The 24,586-nt window shown below is 44.5% G+C and overlaps 1 protein-coding gene across 2 annotated transcripts in view; it reads left to right on the forward strand.

Moving 5' to 3' along the window:
- The window catches only part of KCNJ6 (potassium inwardly rectifying channel subfamily J member 6), a 274,104-nt gene extending 256,106 nt beyond the window's left edge, over window positions 1–17,998 (forward strand). For both annotated transcript variants that reach the window (XM_020284777.2, XM_020284778.2), the window contains exon 4: window positions 603–17,998. In XM_020284777.2, the coding sequence (XP_020140366.1) occupies window positions 603–928 (326 nt within the window). In that variant the 3' untranslated portion in view covers window positions 929–17,998. The remainder of the gene's footprint in view (window positions 1–602) is intronic.
- Window positions 17,999–24,586: the final 6,588 nt, after the last annotated feature.

The following is a 24,586-nucleotide window of genomic DNA, read 5'->3' on the forward strand; positions in this document are numbered from 1 at the left end:
ATCATTACACAACGTGGGCAACTATGCCCACTGAGCCTGAGGAAAGCACAAACTCAGGGGGGTAGCCCTTCTGCCTCATTTGGGGGCCACGGTGCGGCCTGTGTGTCGTGGCAGGTGGGAGTCTAACACTGGTCCATGGCCCCCAGCTTAAAGGCAGCCTAAGTGTAGCGCCACAAGTCAAATTCCATTCCAAGTCTGTGGCCGAAGTGCTCGAGTCCCATTAGGACTCATGCTAAGCCTCTCACAGCAGGGGGAGGCCACAGCCGTGACTTTAGTGTTCTCCCGGGGCAAAGAGTAGGCAGGGCGTAGCCGCACACACCTGTGCGCGTACGTACACCTGCCGTCCTCTGCATGTGCGTGGCCCTGCGGGCACGCGTGGCTCGATGTGAGCCAGGACTCTCTCATTGCCCCCCAGGACTCTACCGGGAGGTCTAGAACCCAGTAGCAGGTATCTGACATGAACGACACCTCCTTAGCTGTGGCACGGTGGGCAGGTCATTCTGAACGGCTGCGAGTGGGAGCCCTGCCCGGTTCACTGGGTCCCCTTGGCTCGGGAAGGCCCAGCCTCGCATACATTAAAGCCTCCATTCTCCTCTCCGCAGGGATGACGTGCCAAGCGCGGAGTTCCTACATCACCAGTGAGATCCTGTGGGGTTACCGGTTCACGCCCGTCCTGACGCTGGAGGACGGCTTCTACGAAGTTGACTACAACAGCTTCCACGAGACCTACGAGACCAGCACCCCGTCCCTCAGTGCCAAAGAGCTGGCCGAGCTGGCCAGCAGGGCAGAGCTGCCCCTGAGTTGGTCTGTGTCCAGCAAACTCAACCAACATGCAGAACTGGAGACTGAAGAGGAAGAAAAGAACCTGGAGGAGCAGACGGAAAGGAATGGTGATGTGGCTAACCTGGAGAACGAATCCAAAGTGTAGCGCCCTAGCGGGGCAGCCCCTCTCCCCCCACCCCCCTGACACGCTCTTTCCTTATCTATCATTCTCTTTCTTTTCTGTCTCTCTTACTTTGTTCTTTATTTCTTTCTATTTAATTTTGACATTACCAGAAAACAAATCTTCAAGGTGTAAAATATCTACCTGCCCTTTCTCAGTTATTTCGATTGACAAAGTAGACGTGGAATTTGGCGAAGGTGCAATGTGCCCTCGTTTGTGGCCTGAGCCTGGTCTCCCCCCAAAAATGCCGCCCCCATCTAACTCCTGGAGATGGAAGCTACTTACCTGCATGTGTTGTACAATACCGGGTCACTCAAACGAGCGTGACTAAGATGTTACCTGGGACGTGATACGTAAGGTCTCCGGTGCCTATTTATTCATGCAGTGAGACAGAAAGTAGAGCCCTCGGTTTTACAGGTCCCGAAACACTTCATCCACTCCAGGGCGAGGTGCTTGCCCCAGCGGGCATTGCAGGTATAGGACCCAGGTAAGCTAAAGACAAACCACTGTACATATATATGCCTTATGTAATTATTTTCTTTTTGCAGTTAGTAACAAAACCCAGCATGTACAAAAGTTACCGTAGAGCAGAACTTCTAAATAGTGTACATAGATGTATCATTAATGTAGGTTTAGATATATAACTTTAGAAATAAGAAGCAAAAAAAAAACAAAACAAAACAACAACAACAAAAAAATGATTCCCAACATGCAGTAGTCGTTTCTGTTTTGATGTCTGTGTTCTCCAGGTTACTTTGAGCCCATCGACCGCTGGCTCTCCAGTGCATGGCCTTTGTTTGTGTCCCAGACTGGCAGGCTGGTAGGGTACCTCCTGGCTCCCTCTCTGAACCTCTCATGAAATCTAGTAAGCCATAGGGTCTGGGGGAAATCACGAGGTCCAGTACGTGGCGAAACCCACCACTCATACGCTGATGTACTGTGAAATGTTTACAAAACTGATGTCTTTTTTAAAAAAGATAACAAGGGCCTCACAGACCAGCCTGGGGAAGAGCATCAGGAAAGGGGACATTCTCTAGCATGTCACCAATGATATGATTTTGCTTTTCACGTGTGCTCTCGCCCTAAACAGTAGTTTAGGAAACTTTTCTTTTGCAAAACCATTGATTGATTCTCCAGCTGTTCTATTCTGTAATCATGAGAAACTACGGGCTGTTAAAATGAAGCACAGTAAGTTAGTAGAAGATGGTTTGGGCCTAAAGCCGTGAAATTCAAGAAAGCATGCAGTGGGTGACGTAATCATTGACCTCTCACACTTCAACTCCATCTGAGGACCATCTGAGGACAGTGCCTTGCCTGTCCCTGGGGGATGATCCATCAGCATCTCTTGCATTGGGAATTTTTATTATTATTCCCTTGTTAGTTTGAAATGACCAGAGTTCAATATTCAAAGATCAGATCAACAATCTTGGTGACTATCTAAGAAATGTCTCTAGAGCATGCCACAGGTTAAAACTCAAATCCAAAGTGACTCTCAATCAAACAAAAGCAAACAAAAAACTGCAGCCTTAATTCATGTTAATCTGCAAAGAGGAAGGAAGGAAGGAGGGAAGGAAGGAAGGAAGGAAGGAAGGAAGGAAGGAAGGAAGGAAGGAAGGAAGGAAGGAAGGAAGGCAGGCAGGCAGGCAGGCAGAGGGAGGGTATTTTGTACTGAAGATCTAAATTTCAAAATGAAAAAAAAAAAAAAAAGAGGAACAGACTCTTAGACCAAACCTCAGGGGCAGGTGGAGATTTTGCACTGTAACAGATCTTTCACATTAATTTTGCATTTATAAACTGTTTGTTCTTTAACACAGTTGCCCATCATAAATATTCATTGAATGGATCCAAGTTTATTTTCGGCTCCTACAGCTGTGCTCAGTTTGAGGCTTTGCACCACGGAGGTCAAAGAGATCAAACTAGCTGTCCCTTTCTGTTTCCCTTGCCTTCCCTGAACAGATTGCACAGGCCTCTGCTGTAGTTTGGGGACCTTGACTACTAGAAAAGGATGTCCCAGGGATAAGGAAAGCAGCTCCTACATTTAACATCGGGGTCTCTCTTCTCCCGCTTCCGAGACCTTGCACCAGGACGACTGCCTTTTGGCGATGACTTTATGGAAAACAAAACTGCTGGCCCTTTGCCCTTTCCTGTTTGCCAGCATTTCGTTTTTGTGCATTGAAAATCTGCTGAAATCATTTCTTTATTCCACACATGCTAAGGAGGAGGATGTGGTGGAGGAGGAGGGAGCCCAGTACGCTTCCCTTGAGTCCGCGGGTAGGCGCCATGGCCTGGCCCCGCTGCAGCTTAGGAAGGACGCCCTTGGCTTGGGGTGTTAACCCTGCAGGTCACCAGGGTGGCAGGGCAGGGCACGATGGCACAAAGCAAGACCCAGTAGGGGCTGCAAACTGTCTGTGAATTTAGCTCTTGAAGACTCATTGGGCCTTTTAAAACCCATGACTAAGGCTTAAAGGACAACACACACCCCATTGTCTGGCTGGAAGAGTAGCTTGGGGCCCCATCACTTCTTGCCTGCCCATTAGCACAACTGGACAAAGAGCCTTGACAACCCTCTGGCCCACGCACGTGTCGGTTCTGTGTCCCTGACAGGCCACCCGGATGTGAGGTCTCCTCCTGTTTCTCGCTGTCTTTGGTGTCGATGTAGTTGGAGGCAGAACTTGAACCAAATCTCACTTTTGTAACGTGAGCCTCTGAATCTTTAAATGAGGACGCTCCTGAAGAACCTTTTATTAGAATGTCCCTATCAAACATGTCTATTTTTCTACCGTTATTGATAACACAGTTTAACAGTGTATTTTGTGTCAACTGTTAAAATTTGGAACCGAAAGACGTTCACCGAGACTGAATTTTCTAAGCAGCAAGTAGTGAATGGTGTTTTTCATTAAGACAGTTCAATGAAATGATGGACCACACACTTTCTACTCATTCTATTCCGCAAAATCCGACCCGCGCTCGCTGTCACTCCCTTAGCAGATCAAGTGCTATGAAGATAAATAAGTCTATTTTAATGCAACTATATATCCATAGCTAATGAAGACCACTCTCAGCTCAATATTCTGTTTGGTTGATGTATTTGAGTCACTTTTCCATAAAGCATAGTAGGATCCGTGAGCCAGAAAAGAACTTTGAACTAAAGGGTTACCGTTGGCCACAGTGGACCCCAATCTGACAGGACAAAGTGCTCCCCGAGAAAAGGGCAGGTTCAGCTAGAAGCATGAGCTCCCCGGGGGGCTGCTGAAGCCCTTGGATTCATACTTACATCCACCCCAACGGGCTCCCCGACTGGAAGAGCACCTATGCACTTATAAGTCAACTTTATGTCACTAATAAAATTATGTTATTTTATAACATAGCGCCTCTGTGTCCACAAGGCAGAACTCTCTCCTCCCCTACTCCCTTCCTCCATCTGTCCCTCTCTTTTGACCTTTCCCTGGTTTTCCAGTCCCAACTCTATTGTGTTAGTTCAGCATCTTACGTTCCCTAACAGAAATCCAGCTACTGTCTCCAAAAATGTCGACCTATTCCTTAAGCACAATTTTCTCTTGCAGGTTTAACCAAACTAGGGCCCTGAAATGTCTATTTTTCATCCTGCTCTAATTTAAAAATTATTTATGACTTCATTTCAAAGCCTAAATTTTGAATTCTCCAGAGCAACTTTCTTATGCTTTCTCTCCCTACATTTTCTCACCTTTCAGGTTTCTTACCTTTTTTTTCCCCGTCCCCCCCCCCTTTGCTTTTTCATTTAGATTTAAGCCAGTATCTTTAGGATATTTTGAAACTGTTTACAAAGATAGGAGCTGGTGGACAGAGAAAGGAGATGTAAGAGTGCTGTTAGAAAACTACCTGAACTCACCAGAAGAATGTGAAATGGTTTCATTGGTGGAGAGAATGCAATTAAACTATTCACAGTAAGTCACTTGCAGAACAGCTCGCCAACAGTCTGGCTGTTCTTCAGTCTTTCTTTCCTTGACTTGAGAGATACTCTGCATGATTCAGAAGAGTCAGGAAGGCAGTTGAAGATGAAATGTGCTACAGACATGGCAAACATCTTCTATGATGACTTCCTTGCAATGGATGGCTATAAAGTTGAAAAACATAGGCAATATATACTTCAGAGATGATCACTTAATATTACACAACAATAAAGTGAAATCATGTTATGTTGTTTCCAAACTTTATGGCCAACCTGGATTTAAGGAAATGTTAGCTTTTAATTTAAAATCAAGTAAAGCACACCTCTTTCTAATGTTTGGTCCCTTGACATCTTGAGTGCTTTTGATGTGAAGTGTCAGCTAGAAGTCAGAATTCTGTCAGATGGCTGCCAAGAGATTTTGACAAAGCACAGAATGTACAATCATAACAAAATAACATCTTACCCCACATGCCATGGTGTTTGGGAGCATTAAGAGCACTTGCACAAATTATCTTATTCAATTCTAATTCACCATGGGAGGTTGAGTATTATAATTTACATTTTATAGAGGGAAAACGAGGGTTTGGGCAAACTAGCCATGTTTCCAAGGCCGGCAAATCATAGACCCTGGTCTCAAATACAGGTCAAGGGGCTCTCAGCCAGGGGCTCTTTTTTACTACAAAAAAGTTCAGCAAAGTAAATCTGCTAACAAAATCTGGCCCACTGCCTGTTATGCACCACTTTGGAGCTAAAAATGATTTTTACATTTTTAAATGGTTGGGGGAGAAAAAAAAGAAGATGAATATTTTGTGACATGTGAAAATCATATGGAATTCAAATTTCAGTGTCCATAAATAAAGTTTTATTGGAACATGGCCACACTCATCTGTTTATATATTGCCTATGGCTGATTTCACACTGCAATAGCAGAGTTGAGTAATTACCACAGAGACCATATGTCTGGCAAAGACTAAAATATTTACTATCTGGCCTTTTACAGGATAAGTTTGCCAATTCCTCTACTGTATTATTAAACATTATTGGTACTATTAAGTACCATTAATTATTAAGCACTATTAATAGTACTATTAGTACTTAATAGTACTACAAAATACTATTAAGTGTTGTACTGTACTCTCAAGAGATCCCTGGGCAGCATAGAAGAATGACTTTCTCTTCTAGTATAAATCTATTAAAGTCATTATTCATAGATCTGTTCAAGAAAAATGTAACACATTTTTTGTTAAAGGGACAACCACTTCACAGGACTTTGAGTTCCCAGTCATATAGTCGGGTCCTTTTCACAGCCATTATTCCCCCAGAGTGGCAGATAGAGGAAACAGCCAGCCAGGATTCAGTGGTCAACTCGGAAAGTGGATACAGTAACCCCGCTCACCAATGAACAGTTCAGAAATGGGATTCGCAGCCCAGCAACTGAAATATTGCTTCTGGTCAGGTGTTTGATTGTATAGGTAGTTCAGCCCACTGGTCTCCGCTCAGTAGGGTAGACCAGACTTGCAGCGGTTGCCACAGTCCTTCCCCAGCCTGGAACCAGCCGCTCCTTCCCCTACCTGGTTTCTGTCTTACTCTATCTTAGTGGAGAATAAGCTCCTAAGATGTCTCTCTCTGTTCTCTTGCTAGTTTTCTCTAGCCTGTAATTTACAAGTGATCAATGGGGAAAAGACGAACCTTGAACTAATGCGTGTGTTTAATTGTGCCACTTGTGGCTGTCTCTAGCCACTCAGCTAGAAGCTTAATGTGAAAATAAAGAACTAAATGCTTCTTTTGGAAAACCAAGAGGTTCTTTGCAAAGAGCTCAGAGAGACACAGAAGGGTGGTGAAAGGATTGTTGGATTGTTTGTAGCTTTCTGAAGCCCAAGAGGGGAAGATCGGTAATTACTGAGTATTAGATGGAAGAAATCCAGACAATGGGGTTTTTAGATAAGTCAATATTTAATGACACTCTTTAGTGTCACTGAGCTGAACTCCCTTGCATTCTAAGAAAGCATTTCTAATGCCAGACGTAGTCAGCCAAGCTAGGTTTTTTATTTTTTTTTAGTTATATTAGAAAGCATATCAAGTTCTCTTATGCACTTTACTGGAAATTAGGTGGCAAAGAAAAAGTTCTGTGACAAATCATTGTGATGTTGTATTGTCGACAGATAAATGATGGATTTGATCCCATGCCTAAAACTAAGTAGGTAATGGTATCGTCAATATAGATCACGCAAAAAGCCTGTGACCCTTCAACTGCGTGGAAGGGGGTAACAACTAAACAGGAGGAAACAAATCTCAAATTTAACACCTTAAAACTTAAATAAATGTAAAAGGAGTCAAACTTTTACTTGGCCTCATTGCCTTGGTAAAAGAAAGCTTCATGCATCCACCTAACTCAAACAGGAGAGTCCGGGACAAAATGAAAATAAAGTACTTTTAAGACACATGAGAACAGTTCAGTAGAGTGGTCAACATGATTAAATGATGGAGACTTATCACACTGATGGAAGTGGTCTTGATAAAGCTGTCTGTAGACTCTGCACCCTCAGACATGAATCCTAACGTACGCTGTGCTCAGCCTGAGAATTGTGACCACATAGTCAACAGAGCTTGATTCCAGAGAATGAAATGTTCTTACTGACAAAGTTTAATTGGCCATTTCGAGATTAAGGTTCAGTGCCCATTGTATCAACACTGATCATGAATACTGTGATATCAACTAAGCCAATCTTTATAAGAACATGAAGGGCTGTTTCTCTCAGGCAATGTAAATATCTACTACCAACAAGCACTAGTGAAATCCATGTGTAATTCACCATCGTTTCTAAAATTCTGATAGAAGTCATAAAACATCCATCCGTAGGAGCAAGCTATCAGAAGGCTAGTCCAGGCTGGACGCCTTATGGAGCATGTCAGTGTTGGGTCTATCACTAAACACGGTCAGTAAAACTGGATCTACAGAAGTGCAGAGAGCTGGCTTCCTGGGAGACATGCGTGATCCGGGCCTCTGGGTCTTCAGCCAGTCTTCGTAGGGAAAGGGAAGGAACGGTGTTCTCAGATCCGGCTGTGACAGAGACTGTGCTGGCATCATCGCTAGCATTGCTGCCTGTGGGAGGGGTATGTGCAGTACTCTCCCTTGGCTCGGCCTTGACCACGATCCCCCACCGAGGTCTCTCGGGGTGGGCTTCTCCCTCCAGGGTCTGATGTCTGCCCATCTAGACAATGACCCCCCCAAGAAGTGTCTTCTGGGGACACCCTGTATCTTTCAAGCTTACCTTGGCCAGCACCCTTGACCCCACACAGCACCCCCTGGGTCAGGGATGATGGCTGAATTAAGATTTTTAGAGTCCACTTTCTGCTATCTTTGGATTACTGGAATAAAGGGAAAAAAAATAAAAATAAAAAATTAGAGTCCACTAAACATGAGGGTGCCCCTCCCACATGTAAGCCCAACTAAAATAATACTAGAGCATGAACGGAGTGAGTGTGAGGATGCCCAAAACAGTGCTGATTTTCCCATGGGAATATCTCAGTGCTTTGGTTTTTTCTCTTTACATATCTAATTATTTACTCTCTAGAAATTCTCACTTTTTGGTGTCGTGATGCCATGAGCACAAACTCTGCCTGTCACCAACCAACTGTAGCAATCTCTCCAGAAAGTCTGACCTGGTCTCTCTTTTTGAGTTAATCTGAGAGTTTGGTCTGTTTGGACCCACCCTACAACCATTACGAATCATACCCCGGTCAGAAAATTTCACACCTCCTCCGTTTCCTCTAACACTGCCACCCAAATGAGGACAGCAACGTCAAGAGTCTCTTCTGTGTTTGGAAGGGACGCCTCTGGATCGCGATGCTTAGAGACACAACTCACGCTGTCCCCAGGTGCCCACAGAGCTTCCAGCGATGGCAGACTATCATCCAAGCGTTCCACCCAGCTGCACTTTCTTAACCATCTCCCTTACCTCACCACCTAAACTGTACCTCTCCTGGCACTTTCCTTTGAGAGTGCGTTTCATTTTTGAGCAGTAGCCACGATCCAGCAAGAAATCATTGGGTTTGGTCTTTTCCTTTTACCGCTGATTTGCCACCACCAGTTTTAACTGAGTATTATAATATGTTCGGAGTCTGCCTGAGACCAAAACTTTAGAATATTTTGTCCCTGCCCCTTAGACATCTTGAGATCTCATGTGTGATGGGTGGGCACATAAGCAGCCTGAGCCTGGTAACTGGTGAGAGCAGTGTAAAGTTAGGTCTTGTGCTGAAAGGACCGCTGGACTTGTCCAGCAGGATCCTCCTGTCCTTTGCAGCATGTGATTAGCTAGCCAGCTTGCCAAAGAAGCCCCCGAACATCTTTATTCAGCCCAGTGGTTCCTCGTCTAAAACGAGAGCCACACAGTGACAACAGTGAACTCTCACAAATGCACGGATTCTGCAATGCCGGCCCAAGTATCTGCCTGTGTTGGCAAAGTGGTCTTTCCCTTCCCGCTGTCTGCACAGCCTGTGCTCTGGGGACCAAGCCGAGCACTGGATGTGCTTGGCTGCTGCCATGGCAACCCCCAGCCTCTCAGCGTGGACCACTCTCCCACAGGCTCCTGGAGGCCTGGCAGAGGCCCCAGGGGGCTGATGCTCTCAAAGGATGCCCCACTTGTGGACAGCCATGGGGGAAACCAAGGCAATGTAGGTGCTCACTCAGCATGCTGGGTGGAGGATGTTCCTATTCCTCCTTCTTGGGATGGCACGCACTTAGGTGGCCAAATTGCCTCATAAAAGGCTACTCTCTAACCCATCATTCCCATACCACGAACCTGCCCACACCCAATCACGTTCACCTTTTAAAAAAATGCAAAACTAAATTCACATTATGTGATGTAACAGATGTCCAAAGAGCTGCCATTTCCTTAATCATTAAATAAAAATTCTGCTTGGAAGATTAAGATTGGCCCCAGACAAATAGTGTTTCAATAATAAGTCCAAGTGCAAACAAAAGCTATTTAAAAATTTATTTACAGATTCTTTTAGAAAACCTGAATTCAAATCAGACATATTCATTTTTGCCCCCAGGGCAAAGTTTCCAGAATACTACTTCTCCTTGACTTGCCATTTTCCCTCTGGCTTTAAACCTGAGAATAGACTGCTTTATGTTGGTATCATATTCCAATATAAAGTGGGATTGAGCACTGAAGCTTTCAGAGCCAAATTCAGTCTGGCCCCGCGGACCAGGCAGGAATAAGCTCTGCTAACCAGGAACAATTCTGCAGTCAATTCTGCAGTCATCAACCTTGGGGAAATCTTGGACATAGTGGTGCATGAGATGACAGGGGTGTGAGTCGAGGAGGGCCTGATTTTGGAGAGAGGACACTAGTATTCAAATCTCTTGAGTCCCGCCCTGGCTGTGGCTTACCTGGTTAGCGTGCTGCTGTGTCTATTCGGGCGTTAGAGGATAAATGAGAACGGGAAGACTTCACTTCCATCTTATTTCCCAATTCTGTTACAGCCAGCATCAATAAGACTTGATATAGTTTTCCCTCTCTCCTTTTCTAGAAGAACGAAGACTACTTTGAACGTTTACACTATGCAGTGGTGGCGTTCCCCGTCCTTCATAACTAACAAATACAACCATCTCCTCCCCACATACCACACACACGTGCACACATACACATGTGCACACACACACACGTGCACACACACACACATGTGCACACACACACACACACCTATCTTTCCCAATCAGGTGTGAGCTGTTCCACATAAGTAAATTTCCAGAAAACCAAAGCCTGGAAAATAACTATCACTCTCGCTTCCCCCTCCAAATCACTGTAGTATTCTTTTTAAAATGTACCATAGATTTCCCTAAATCCACAGACAATGAGTCATACAACAGCATTTTTTCAGTGTGTTCTGGAACCCTGGACTCAGACTTGGAAGACCAGGACTCTGGTCCTGGTTCTACCCCCAGATGAGCAATGTGGTCCTAGATAAATCATTGCATTGCTCTGAAGTAGCTTCCTCCTCTTTTTTTTCTAAATTAATAAACTTTATTTTTTTACAGCAGCTTTAGGATCACTGCAAAATTGAGCAGAAAGTACAGGGAGTTCCCACATGCCCCCTGTCCCACACCCAGAACCTTCCTACTCATGACCTGCTGAGGCACGGTGGGGCATGTGTGGAAATGGATGAACCTGCATGGACACATCACTGTCATGCAAGGTCCATGGTTTTCATTAGGGTCGCTCTTGGTGTTGCACATTCTATTGGTTTGGACAAATGTGTAATGACATGGATCCCCTACTATAGTATCATACATAGTAATTCCACTGCCCTAAAAATCCCCTGAGCTCTGCCTGTTCGTCCCTCCCCCTCCTCAACCCCTGGCAGCCACTGATCTTTCTACCGTCTGCATAGTTTTGCCTTTTCTAGAACGTCATATAGTTTAGAATCATACAGTTTATAACCTTATCAAATTGGCTCCTTTCACTTAGTAATATGCATTTTGGGTTTCCTTCATGTCTTCTCATGGCTTGATGGCTCATTTTGTTAGTGCTGAACAATAACCCACTTTCTAGATGTACCACAGTTTATTTATCCTTCCATCTGGCACTGAAGGACATCTGGTAGCTTGCAAGTTTTAGCAATTATGAAAAAGCTGCCATAAACATCTGTGTGCATGTTTCTGTATGGACATAAGTTTTCAATTCATTTGGGTAAATATCATATGGCAATACTGTGTTTAGTTTTGTAAGAAACTGCCAAACTGTCTTCCAAAGTGACGGTACCATTTTACATTCCACCAGCATGGAATGAGCGTTTCCATTGCTTCACATCTTTATTAGCATTTGGTATTATCAGTGTCTTAGATTTGGGCCATTCTGATGAGTATGCAGTGGTATTTTAATTTGCGATTCCCTAATGACACATGATGTTGGGCATCTTTTCATAGACTTAAGTTTCCATCTGTGTATCTTCTTTGGTGAGGTATCTGTTCTGGTCTTTTGGCCACTTTTAATTGGGTTGTTTGTTTTCTTATAGTTGAGTTTTAAAAGTTCTTTGTATATTTTGGATAATAGTTCTTTATCACATATGTCTTTTACAAATATTTTCTCCCAGTGTGTGATTTGTCTTCTCATTCTCTTGACATTGTCTTTTGTAGAGGAGAAGTTTTTAAGGTTAATGAAATTCAACTCATCAATTATTTCTTGCATGGATTGTGCTTTTGGTGTTGCATCTAAAAAGCCATTGTCATACCCAAGACCATCTAAGTTTTCTCCTATGTTATCTTCTAGGAGTTTTATAGCTTTGCATTTTACATTAGATTTGCGATCAATTTTGTTAATTTTTGTGAAGGATGCAAAGTCTGTGTTTAGATTCATTTTTTTTTCTTTTTTTTTTTTTTTTTGCATGTGTATGTCCAGTTGTTCCAGTACAATTTGTTGGAAAAACTATCATTGCTCCACTCTATTGCCTTTGCCACTTTGTCAAGGATCGGTTAACTATATTTATGGCTCTATTTCTGGGCTTCTTATTCTTTTCCATTGATCTATTTGTCTACTCTTTCACCGATACCACATTGTCTTGAATACTGTAGCTTTTATTTATTTATTTATTTATTTATTTATTTATTTTTTTAGAGACAGGGTCTTGTTCTGTCACCCAGGCTAGAGAACAGTGGCATCATCATAGTTCTCTGTAACCACCAACCCCTAGGCTCAAGCAATCCTTCCTCTTCAGCCTCCCAAGTAGCTGGGACTACAGGCACGTACCAGCATACCTAATTTGGTTTTTTGTTTGTTTCTTTTGGTAGAGACATGGTCTCAAACTCCTGGCCTCAAGCAGTTCTCCTACCTCAGTCTCCCAAAGTGCTGGGATTACAGGCATGAGCCACCATGCCCAGCCTATAGTTTTATACTAAGTCTTGAAATCCAGTAGTGTCAGCCCTACCACCTTGTACTTCTCCTTCAATATGAAGTTGTCATTCCAGGTATTTTGTTTCTCCATATAACTTTATACTTGGTCTGTTGGTATCAACAAAATAACTTGCTGAGATTTTGACTAGTATTGCATTGAATCTATAGATCAAGTGGGAAAGAACTGACATCTGACAACACTGAGTCTTCCTTTCCATGAACATGGAATATCTACTTATTTAGCTCTTCTTTAATATCTTTCACCAGAGTTTTATAGTTTTACTCATATAGATCTTGTACGTATTTTATTAGATTTGTACCTATTTCATTCTGGGGGTGCTAATTTAAATGATAATGTCCTTTTAATTTCAAATTCCACTTGTTCATTGCTGGTACATAGAAAAACAATTTACTTTTGTATATTAACCTTGAATCCTTCAAATTAGCTATAATCACTTATTAGTTCCAGGAAGATTAGGGGGGATTGGGTTTTTTGGTCAAATCTTTCAGATTTTCTACATAGACGATCATGTCATCAGCAAAGACAGTTTTATTTCTTCCTTCCTAGCTTGTATCCCTTTAACTTCCTTTCCTTGTCTTATGGCTTTAACTAGGACTTCCAGTATCATGCTGAAAAGCAGTGGTGAGAAGGGACATCCTTGCCTTGTTCCTGATCTTGGTGGAAACATTTCAAGTTTCTCACCATCATACCATTAAGTATGTTGTTGGTTGTAAGGTTTTTCTTTTAGATATTATTGATCAAGTTGAGGAACTTCCCCTCTATTTCTAGTTTACTGAGAGTTCTTAACATGAATGGCTATTTGGATTTTATCAAATACTTTTTCTACATCTATTAGTATGATCATGAGATTTTTCTTCTTTACCTTGTTGATGTGCATTACATTGATTTTTAAATGTTGAGCCAGCTTTGTATATATGCTATAAATCCCTCTTGGTCATGGCATGTAATTCTTTTTATACATCATTGGATTCAATTCACTAGTATTTTTTTTAGCATTTTTGCATCTGTGTTCATTAGAGATAATGGTCTGTAGTTTTCTTGTTATATCTTTGTCTTGTTTTTGCTATTAGGGTGATACTGGACTCTTAGAATGAGTTAAGAAGTATTCCCTCTGCTTCTATCTTCTAAAAGAGACTTTAGGAAGTTGATATAATTTCTTCCTTAAATCCCTGGTAGAATTCACCAGTGAACTCACCTGAGCCTAGTGCTTTCTCTTTGGGGGGGGGGTAATCAATGATTGATTCAAGTTATTTAATAGATATAGGCCTATTCATATATGCTATTCATTCTTGTGTAAGTTTTGGCAGATGTATCTTTCAAAGAATTGGTCCATGTCATCTAGGTTATCAAATATGTGGGTATAGAACTGTTCATAACATTCCTTCATTATCCTTTTAATGTCCATGAAATCTCTAGTGATGTCTCTCTTTTGTTTCTGATAGTAGTTTTAATAATTTGTGTCCTTTCTCTTGTTTTCTTAGTTAGCCTAGCTAGAGGCATATTGAGTTGCTCCATCTTTTCGAAGAACCAGCTTTTGGTTCCATTGATTTTCTTCATTGTTCCTATTTTCAATATCATTGATTTCTGCCCACATTTTTATTATTTCTTTTCATCTGCTTACTTTGGATTTAATTTGCTCTTTCTGTTCTACTTTCCTAAGGTGAAACTTAGGTGATTGAGCTCAGATCTTCTTCTCTGACATATGAGTTCAATGTTATAAATTTCCATCTAAGCACTGCTTTTGCTGCATGCCACAGATTATAAGTTATGTTTTTATTCTCATTTACTTCCAAATATTTGTTCCTTTCTCTTAAGATTTCTTCCTTGACCCATGCTATTTAGAAGTGTGCTGTTTAATCTCCAACTGTTTTGGCATTTCCCAGCTATCTTTCTGTTACTTATTTGTAGTTTAATTCCATTATGATCTAAGGGCAGACATTGCTTGATTTCTATTCTTTCACGTGTTAGCATGTTTTGTGGCCCAGAATGTCATCCATACTAATGAATGTTCCATGTGTAACATGTGAGAATGTGTAATCTGCTGTTAGTTTCCTCATCTTTTTCAACAAGCATTTGAAGCCCATGATCTCTGCTTATATGCTCCTATTAACAGTATCAGTTCCAATCTATACCACCATCAGTTCCAGTCTATACCATCCCTGCACTAAATGGCCCCAGATGGCTTCATTTGAAATCTTAACTGTCTTCATTATTTCGGTGATTCCTTCTATGGCAGCAGTGAAATGTAACTATCAACCCTACACCTGTCTCCAGCCTCACCTCACCAACCACACCCCTCTGCCCTCTCCTCTACCACCATTAAACCTGGTCACAGACAGATGAGTCATGAGGCAGGTACCTTCTAGATAAATGAGGTGCTAGTAGACAAGCACTGTGGTCTCCCCTACAGGAGAAAATGCTCCACAAGAAGGGTTAGCATCATGGATAGAAAATAAATGCAAGGTTGCATCTTGCCGGCTCATCCAAGAACAATTCATTCAGTTCTGCAGGTTATTGACAACTTGTTTTTATTTTATTTTATTTTTTTATTTTTATTTTTTTTTTTTTTTGAGACAGAGTCTCACTTGTTGCCCAGGTTATAGTGAGTGCCATGGCGTCAGCCTAGCTCACAGCAACCTCAAACTCCTGGGCTCAAGTAATCCTGCTGCCTCAGCCTCCCGAGTAGCTGGGACTACAGGCATGCACCACCATGCCCGGCTAATTTTATATATATATATCTTAGTTGGCCAATTAATTTCTTTCTATTTATAGTAGAGACGGGGTCTCGCTCTTGCTCAGGCTGGTTTTGAACTCCTGACCTTGAGCAATCCACCCGCCTCGGCCTCCCAGAGTGCTAGGATTACAGGCGTGAGCCACCGCGCCCGGCCAACAACTTGTTTTTAACCTGAACCCAGGTGTACCCTCCCTGAAGCGTGCGTGCATGTAGGGTCCCAGGCAAAAAAATTTAAAAAAAAACTTAATACTGAACCAAACAGAACATAATTAAGGAAGCAAAAGCTTAAACCATAATAATATTTTAATTCAATTGCTTTATTGTAGTCATATCACTCTTTCCTGCTTTGTCTTAGTCATATACCAATAGTGGAAAATAGTAGCAATTTTCCACTATGATTCGAAGATAATTAATTGTATTTGTCTTTCCTAATAAAATAGCATAACACTAAGGCCTGAAATGTCTACTGTGACCCGGTAAAATATGAGGCTGTCCTGTGAGCCATTTCCTAAGGCAGAAAGAAAATTATTCTGGGAAGCTCACTAGTTCAAAAGTATACAGCAGTGCCAAAAGTTTCAGGAGTCTTTAATCCTGAATCTATGAGGATAGGAGGCTGCACGTTTATAGACGTTCATGTTTCTGCTGACCTGGAAGTTGTTTTTCTTACCATCACACACAACTGTCAGGAACTAGTTACGCAAAGCAAAGCCCAGCAGTGCTCAGAACTGGGTCACCACACTGGGGTCCCACTGGGGTGCACGCCGGCGGGCCAGCTGTGACATCCACTCCTAGAAAACAGACATCTTCCAAAAGGAGAGTAGGCACAGACACACTTATCTTCAACTCTTCCCCAACTTTTTTAGGAACGTAAGTTTTTGATAAAATGTTCACATCGGACGATGAAATAGAGTGTTTCATTTTCAAAGTGCGTGAAGTTCACCAGTGTTAGGAGAAGGCACACACACTCGTATGTTTTATTTCTTAGGGACCCCAGTCGCCAACTAAAACTAGACAAAAACAAAACTTCACTCAAAACATTCTGAAAGCTGGCTGATGCCATATTTTATTGTGCACTGGATGGAGTGTTGGCCATAAACATTTGGTGAGCGCCTGTGGTACTGTGAGTGATGTTCTAGACGAGTGTCCATAAAGACTCTGAGCAATAGTAATGGCGTTCGCTGTCCTCAGCAAGCCTTCCCCGTGGCTACCCTCTCCCACCATGTAATAACACCGTGCTAAGTGCACCCAACCACACGAAAGCCCTGTGAGCAAATACTGATTCCCACTGTACACATGAAGAGACTGAGTCTCGTTTTAGGAGTACGACGACTTGACAGGGACAGGTCCAGCAAATTCACTGGGATTTAAAGAAAGCAGATTGGCTTCTTCGTAAACAATAAGAAGTGGTGACATGGAGAAAGGGACGTTTGTCCTCAAAGACTAGGCAGGTTTTGGAAGACAGAGGTCCAAGAGGGAAGGCATTTCAGTTTGAGAGGCCAGCAGGGGAGAGGGTCCAAAAATAGACATGCACGAGGTAAGATCAGAGGCTGGTACCTATGGCCAGCTGAGGATCATAGGATTTGATAAAATATGCGTTTGGAAAACTGGCGCTTCATTGTAGAAGACTTGGAAGTCCAGGCTAAGGAAGGGATAGCATGGGAGCATTTACTGATAAGCCCATCATACCACTTAAAAGGCTCTTACGTCTTCAGGATTGAATTTAAAAAAAAAAAAAAAAAAGAATAATTTTCACCAGGCAGAAGCAAAATGACCTTGACACAACTGTGAAGCACTTTGAAAGGATTCAGGTAATCTGTGGAAAGGAGAATAAAATCACTAGTGGGATTTCCAAAGCATGTAGTAGCACACTAGGTGTCCAGCAAAATCATAAAGCTAGAGTTATTACAGGAGAGATTTATAGATAGTAAAAAATACGATGTACAGAAATCATTAGTTTTCTCTGAGCAAAACCAATGATCCCTCAGAGATGGACAGAAAGACAATAAGGAAATGCATCTTTCATAAAAATGCTACCAAGACTTCTGGCTTTTCTTCACGATAGAGTCACTAAGATTCGCTTCTGGGGTCAAGGTTGCCAACCCTTGGACCTCGCGTTTCAAAGGAAAGCCAGGTAGGGCTCAAGTACTGGTTTGGCTCCTGGCCGGCCCCTCGGCCGTCTTGTAACCCCTTTTCTCAACTCCAAGTATGTCTGGGCACGGACACGAGGCAGAGCATGCGAGACGCGAAAGCACAAATTATGTATTGAGAAATCACTACAATGCCAAATTTTTTTAGAATAAAGATATCTATCTTTAAGAACTCGCTGTGTTAGGGAAACTGTTTACATATTGAGGCGTTCCTCTTTTTTTGACTGGAACAATAAAAAAATAATTTGGTATGGCTTTGGTTTCACTTTTTTTGTATGTGCGTCTAAAGAAGTTAGCCTTTTCCACAGGAGGGAGCACGAAGGGTCTCCAGAGAGCCACACCCCGCCGCGTGGCCACTCAGCTGGACCTGCCACCCACAGCTCAAAGATGGTATGGTAGGCTTGGAGTGACCTTCTCTCTCCCTCCCTCCCCACCTCTCCCAGTCTCTCTCCCCCTCCCTCTCTCTCACCACCTTTCTCTGCATCTCTCTCTCTCCCCCGCTCTCTCTTTCTCCCCCCTCTGTAAGTCTCTCCCCTCCCTGCCTCTGTCCCCCCCCCCATGGCTCCCCCATGCTCTGCCGGTGGCCGCACCCAGTAATGGTCAGCTCTGCACCTTCCCACACCTGCTCACACTGGCGGGACCCATTCGACACCTGTTTGCAGCTTGCACCTCGTGGAACTTGTAAAAATAAAAAAAGACTTACAGAGCAGTGCACCCTGCCTTTGCCACAACTTTAAGATAGGTCTGAACAAAAGTACTTTAATAATTCGTGATGAAGCCCACTGTTGAACTGCAGGAACATTCTGTGAGGGTTTTCCACTTGCCATGGCTGGCCTTGCAGGACGCCCGCGCCTTGACTCTGACTTCTCACCCGGGGGACCTCACCCTGGTGACTGAGCCAGCCTGACCTCGCCAGGGAGGCATGAAAGAAGCCAGGTTTAAAAGGGACCTGTGAGTCACCTCACACTGTGACATGAACAAAATAAGTTGTGTAGAAATACACCTAGGTTGCGTTCTTTCCCAGAAGCTGGCGGTGGGGGAACAAACCCTGGGACGCCATCCGCATTCCACTCCACGTTTCCTCATATGACCACCCCCACCCCCGAGTATCACTGTAGTGCTTGGTACAATTGCTAACTGTCCTCTGGGTCCCCCATCCCCGGGGCGTCTGTCCCTCTTGTCACCCATCAGGCCCCACACCGCCCCGCCGAGCTGCCTCCAGGGAGGTGTCCTCGTCTCTGCCTCTCGCCGACACCCCTGGAGCAGCCCCCCGATTGCCCCAGAGGATGGTCCTCAGCAACTCCCTGGCCAAAACCACACAGGCGCCCCTGCCTCCACTCTGCTGGTTTCAAACCCAGCTGCAGAGACTGCTGTGAAGGAGGCTTAAGCAGAAGCTCGGTATTTAAGGCAGACAAAGCGGACTGCTCAGTTGCAGCAGGGGTGGAGGCTCAGAGCCCTGCCCTTCCAAAGCCCCCATCCTTGGAGCAGGACTCTGTCCACACGCCTCAGCAGGGCTTCTAAGGGTCAGCAGGTTCTGGACCCTGAGCCCCTCTCCAGACCAATATTCACTCACACACACACACACATGCGCACGCGTGCGCCAGCTAGCCCTCCTTATCAAATGTCTATGTTCACTGGACAGGACACACCCTTTCAGGCCACGTAGACTTTGAAAATTTTGTTTTTTCTTGCTGGAATGTGAATCCAGAGCTATCCAAGGAGCTCAGACATCCTCCCTAACTCCCATTGGCACCATTAGGCTTCCAAACCTAGGTCTTCAGAGATCTGTAAACTAACACTAACACTGCACTGTGTTAGCTCCTCCTGTCTGTCTTCCCCAGCAGACAACAAGCTCCTCAATGGCCAAAGATGGCCTCACTCATCTTTGTCCTCAGCACCTTTTGTAATGCTTGGCCCTTAGTTGATGCTCAATACTTATTTGTTGGATGGATGGATGGATGGATGGATGGATGGATGGATAGATGGATGAGTGGATGGATGGATGGATGGATGGATGGATGGATGGATGGATGGATGGATGGATGGATGAGTAAATGGATGGATGGATGGATGGATGAGTAAATGGATGGATGGATAGATGGATGGATGGATGGATGGATGAGTGGATGGATGGATGGATGGATGGATGAGTGGATGGATAGATGGATGAGTATATGGATAGATGGATGCATGAGTGGATGGCTGGATGAGTGTATGGATAGATGGATGCATGAGTGGATGGCTGGATGAGTGGATGGATAGATGGATGCATGAGTAGCTGGGGGCTGAGTGGGGGGTAGATGGATGGATAGGTGGATGGGTAGATGTGTGGATAGGTGGGTGGTTGAAATATTCACCTGCATTGCCATTCAGGTGACTACGGCAGCCACAGAAACTCATATAATTGCTTTCACAGCTGCATTATGTTTTGGAAATCTCTTTGCCAGCTGGGAATAACCTTGTTCTCCCTTCCATCTATAGTAGAACTGTTTATTATACCAAATTATCTGACATTTTGACAAAACACACCACACTTCTTACATCATGGCATGCTCTTATGGATGATTTCTGTGAGATTTATTAGTTTACATTATTTTAAAAGTCCTCTTGTCTAATCATTGCTTGTTACTGTAACCCAGGTACTTAAAGCCAGTAGAATGCAATTCAACTACCTAAGTCAGTATACAGCCCACAGAAAGGCAAGGGCTTCCACTTCCACCACTTGGGCAGGGCCCATCACGAGGGACAAGTGTCTCACCTGGCAGGAACTAAAAAGAGCACAGCAGAGGAACCCTGAACAGCCAGCATCTCCCACTGCTAATGTTTACTTGAATTTCACTTTCTGTTGTCTTTAGCCAACGCAAATGCACATATTCTTTTGTACGTTTGCTCCTATAGGATGATCTTTTTTCCTTTATAAATAAATATTTTATTTCGGGTCTTCCCAACAGTTGCTTGGGTTACAATTTTCCTAAACTACAGGTCCATGGTTCTGCTTTCTCATAATCCTGAAATCATCTCTAGAGGGAAGACTTGATTTCCATACCCAACAGAGGCTCTGAGCAGCCCAGGCTCTGCCTTCTTGTGCTCCGGCATCAAAGGAAGCCCAAAAACAAAAAAATAAATAAATAAATAAAAGAGAAGATCAGACCCTCAAACCATTGCTGTCTCCACTGAAGCTGGATAAACTGAAGATGATGCAGCCTTGCCACAGGCCACGGTCTATACATTTTGGGTCTCATTTCCATCTCCTTTCCCACCAGGCCAATCTTAAAAACCATTATTTTTCTACTTTTATAGACTCAAAGTGAACAGAAGACGCCTTTCCTTTGTGGACTCTGGCTGTATCATGGCACAACCACCTTAACAATTGCAGCCCCGATTCAACAGCACATGTATATATAGGTGTAGGGCACTCCATACACTGTCTTATTTAATCCTTACCGTTCTACAAGATCAGTAATATCAGTCCCATGTTCTAGCTGAGGAAACAGAGGCTTAGACATCAAAATACTTGGTCCAAAATTACATTGCAATCCACAATTACAATGACACAATTGTGACATCAATTTGAACGTTACACTGTTGGTTACATGTTAAACCCTCTGGGATGACACAATGTATAGGTCCTTTTGTGTTGAGAGGAAGAAAATCAACACCAGCAGGATCACTGGCTACGGGGTGACAGGTCAACAGGCTCGAGCCAGGAGAGGGCAGCAGAACATTAGCCAAGGAGACAAGGCCTTCAGGGCCCCAACGCTGGCCAGTGACTGGAGGGAATACTGTGTTTCCCCGAAAATAAGACCTACCCATACAATAAGCTCTAGCAGGATTTCTAAGCATTTGCACAATAGAAGCCCTACCCCAAAAATAAGACCTAGTGATGGCCATGGCTACACAGGGTATCTGCACAACCCATGCATTTCCTCGTGGAGTGGGAAAGAAGACAAGCAGCCCTTCTCATCTGCCCCATGACAGCTCTATTGATCGACAGGAGAGATTGGGGCCAATGGTTCTAAAGGAACTGCAAGAAATTCAGGATGGAATTCGGGGTTTGGAGAGTTATGATGATGTTCCAGAAGAAGACGACTTAACTGTATTTGAATAAATGTAGATTTATTTAAATAAATGTTTTACAGTACTTTAAAAAAAAATAACACATCCCTGAAAATAAGCCCTAGGGTGTCTTCTTGAGGAAAAATAGATATAAGACCCTGTCTTATTTTCGGGGAAACACGGTAGGTTGATGGGGTATCACGTGACCTCCCAGCAGGGTCCTGCCAGGTCTCTCTGCAAGCTGGCCACCAAGTAGGGTACCCCAGCAGCACTGTACCAACTGGTGGAGATGGCCCCCATGGGCCAGGGTTGAGCAGGTCTCAAGACCATCGTAAGTTACATAAACTGGAGGGGATTGGGGCTCCAAGCTCCTAGCATGCCAACTCCCACTCCACTGCTACCCTCTCCTCAATCCACTCTAAAGGCCTCCTGGGAAGTCCCCTATGATGGGTTACCTGGGGAGAAAAAAAAAATTGGAGCTTGATTTACAAGTACAACTGCCAGCCGCAGCCAGCGGTGGAACACTGCAGGGTTGCAGCCTTTGGTGAGTGGGAACAGGCTTGGACCAGTTCACAAGATCCAACTACTACACTTCCAGGAATTTCGCAGTTAAACACAGCTATTATGTGTTAAACACAGCTATTATTAAAAACAAAATTGTATAAACTTTCAATTAACTAAATTATATTAAAAACAAAGGTTTCCAAAAAAATCCAAAACTCATGCCTTCCTAAGTGTTCTACTATTATCTACGTTCTCAAGGTCTTTGGCATAGATTGTACCCGTGTGGTGGAACACTGTGGAATGCAGTGCCACCACACATCTCTTCCCAGCTCCGCAGCCAGGGACATCAAGCTGGTAGCTTGGATGGGAATATTTACACCACAGAAATTGGCAAGTACTACAGATTATGACTTCTGTTTCCCCAGAGAGCCTGCTGTTAACATTTGCCAGAACAAACCAGAGATGATTCTGAAGGGCAATGGGAGGTAGATACCTTTCGTAGACTCAACTTCAAGAGAGTTCTCCCTTGAAGAGGGTGGAAGGATACGCAACGGAGACTCAGCAGGGAGAGAATGTGGGAGGGGTGGGTGATGAGAACTTAGTTAATGGGTACAGCTCAATATTTGGGTGACGGATACTCTAAAAGGCATGACCTAACTGCTACACAATCTATGCATGTAACAAAATTACACATGGATCCCATAAATTTGTACAAATTAAAAAAAAAAAAAGTTCTCTCATTGTCCACATTGCCTAAAGGGAGAGATGGCTTGACTACACCATGGGCAATGGCTATGGATTTGACCGGCTGGTCAGGGTCCTAAAAGAAGCACACTTGGATGATTGGTGTCAGTAAACAAGGAAACAAGACCCTTTGGAGCAAGTGCGAGTGTCCTGACACTTGTGTCCCGTGTCAGTGCTTACCCATAGGTCTCTGCTGTGAGGAGACTCTTCATCATCTGGGTACTGGGCACCTCATGACAGAGTTGGGACACCTTGATGGTCACAAGTTTTCTTCTTGGTAACCATTCCCAGCAGAACCTCCAGGGAGGTGCCCATTACCGAGACCAGGTGACAAAGCTCTTGGTGGGATAGCAGTGGTCCTGGCTGCGATTTCCACCCTGAGTGACCCCTGGAAGCCTGTCTACCCCTAACAAGGATGCAGGTGTGCTCGGTATGAACTTTCTGAGCAATGAGGGAAATGCTGAGCCCTCCAGTGTGTGGACGGACAGCTGCTCTCGCTCACTCCCCACTCACACCCAGAGCAAGTGAGATCCGGGGCCTCCACCAGGCTGGGCAGGGAGTGTGTGCCCTGGCAGGTCCCCAACAGACACCCCTGTCCACCTTTACCTGGGAGAGCGGCTGAGATCTTTATCCACCAGGCTATCGGGCAGCTTTTCTTACAGCCTCGTCCCTCCCCCAGCTGGGAGCCGGGGCTTGTCTTGACTAAATGCTCCGGGCATGTGTTGCTGCGTAAGAAGCCAGCCCAAACTTGGAGGCTTCAAAACTTCAAACTTGGAGGATCGTTCATTTTGCTTACGATTTTGTGGGTGGGGAATCCAGGGAGGGCATCCCGGGATGGTGTGTCTCAGATCCGAGAGCGGTCAGCCGGGAGCCTCAGTTTCCCTGAATGGCTCTCTGTGTCCACACTCTAGACTCCACGAGACCCGGGCTCCTCACAGCCGGGAAGCCTCCAGGGGTCCCGCTCCTTGCAGGACAGTGGCTTCCAAAGGGCAAGAAGCCGAAGCTGCTCCGTTAAGGAAAACACCAAGAATGGCATCACTTTCCACTATGTTCTGATGCCCCGAGGGGTCAAATCCAAAAAGGCAGGGACTCCACCGTGGGGGGTGGCAAGTTTGCTCTGCAGGAGACCATGGGCGATGGCAAAGAGCCCTGTGGTCAGCTTTGGGAAACGCCATCTGCCACGTGACACCTCACTGCGATTTCCTTTCCACTTCTGACAGATGCTGGGCTTGGAAAGGGCAGGTGAGAAGGTTTAACTCCCTCAGCCGAGTTCCAACATTGTCACCTCCCCGCCCTGTGCCCGTCTGGGCACCCCCCGCCGCGGCCCTCCTCTGCTTCCTTCGCTGTGGCTCACACATCGCTTCTCCCACAAAAAGCAGCCACGTGAAAAGCAGAACCTCCTCGTATTCGCAGCATCCCAATTAGAGCGTTATAACAGCAGCTCCCTGGTGCGGACACAACAGTCGAGATCTCTATTCGTGTCGTCTCCGAGCACGTTACCGCACCGAAGCCACAAGGAGCTGCCCCGAAACCCCACGAGCCTCAGCAAGGAGAACCGAGCACCCGCTGATGTGGCTTAACAAGCCCCGAGGCGAGAAGCCCCGATGAGA

The sequence above is a fragment of the Microcebus murinus genome, chromosome 1 (genome assembly GCF_040939455.1).
Source record: "Microcebus murinus isolate Inina chromosome 1, M.murinus_Inina_mat1.0, whole genome shotgun sequence".
Classification (NCBI taxonomy): domain Eukaryota; kingdom Metazoa; phylum Chordata; class Mammalia; order Primates; family Cheirogaleidae; genus Microcebus; species Microcebus murinus.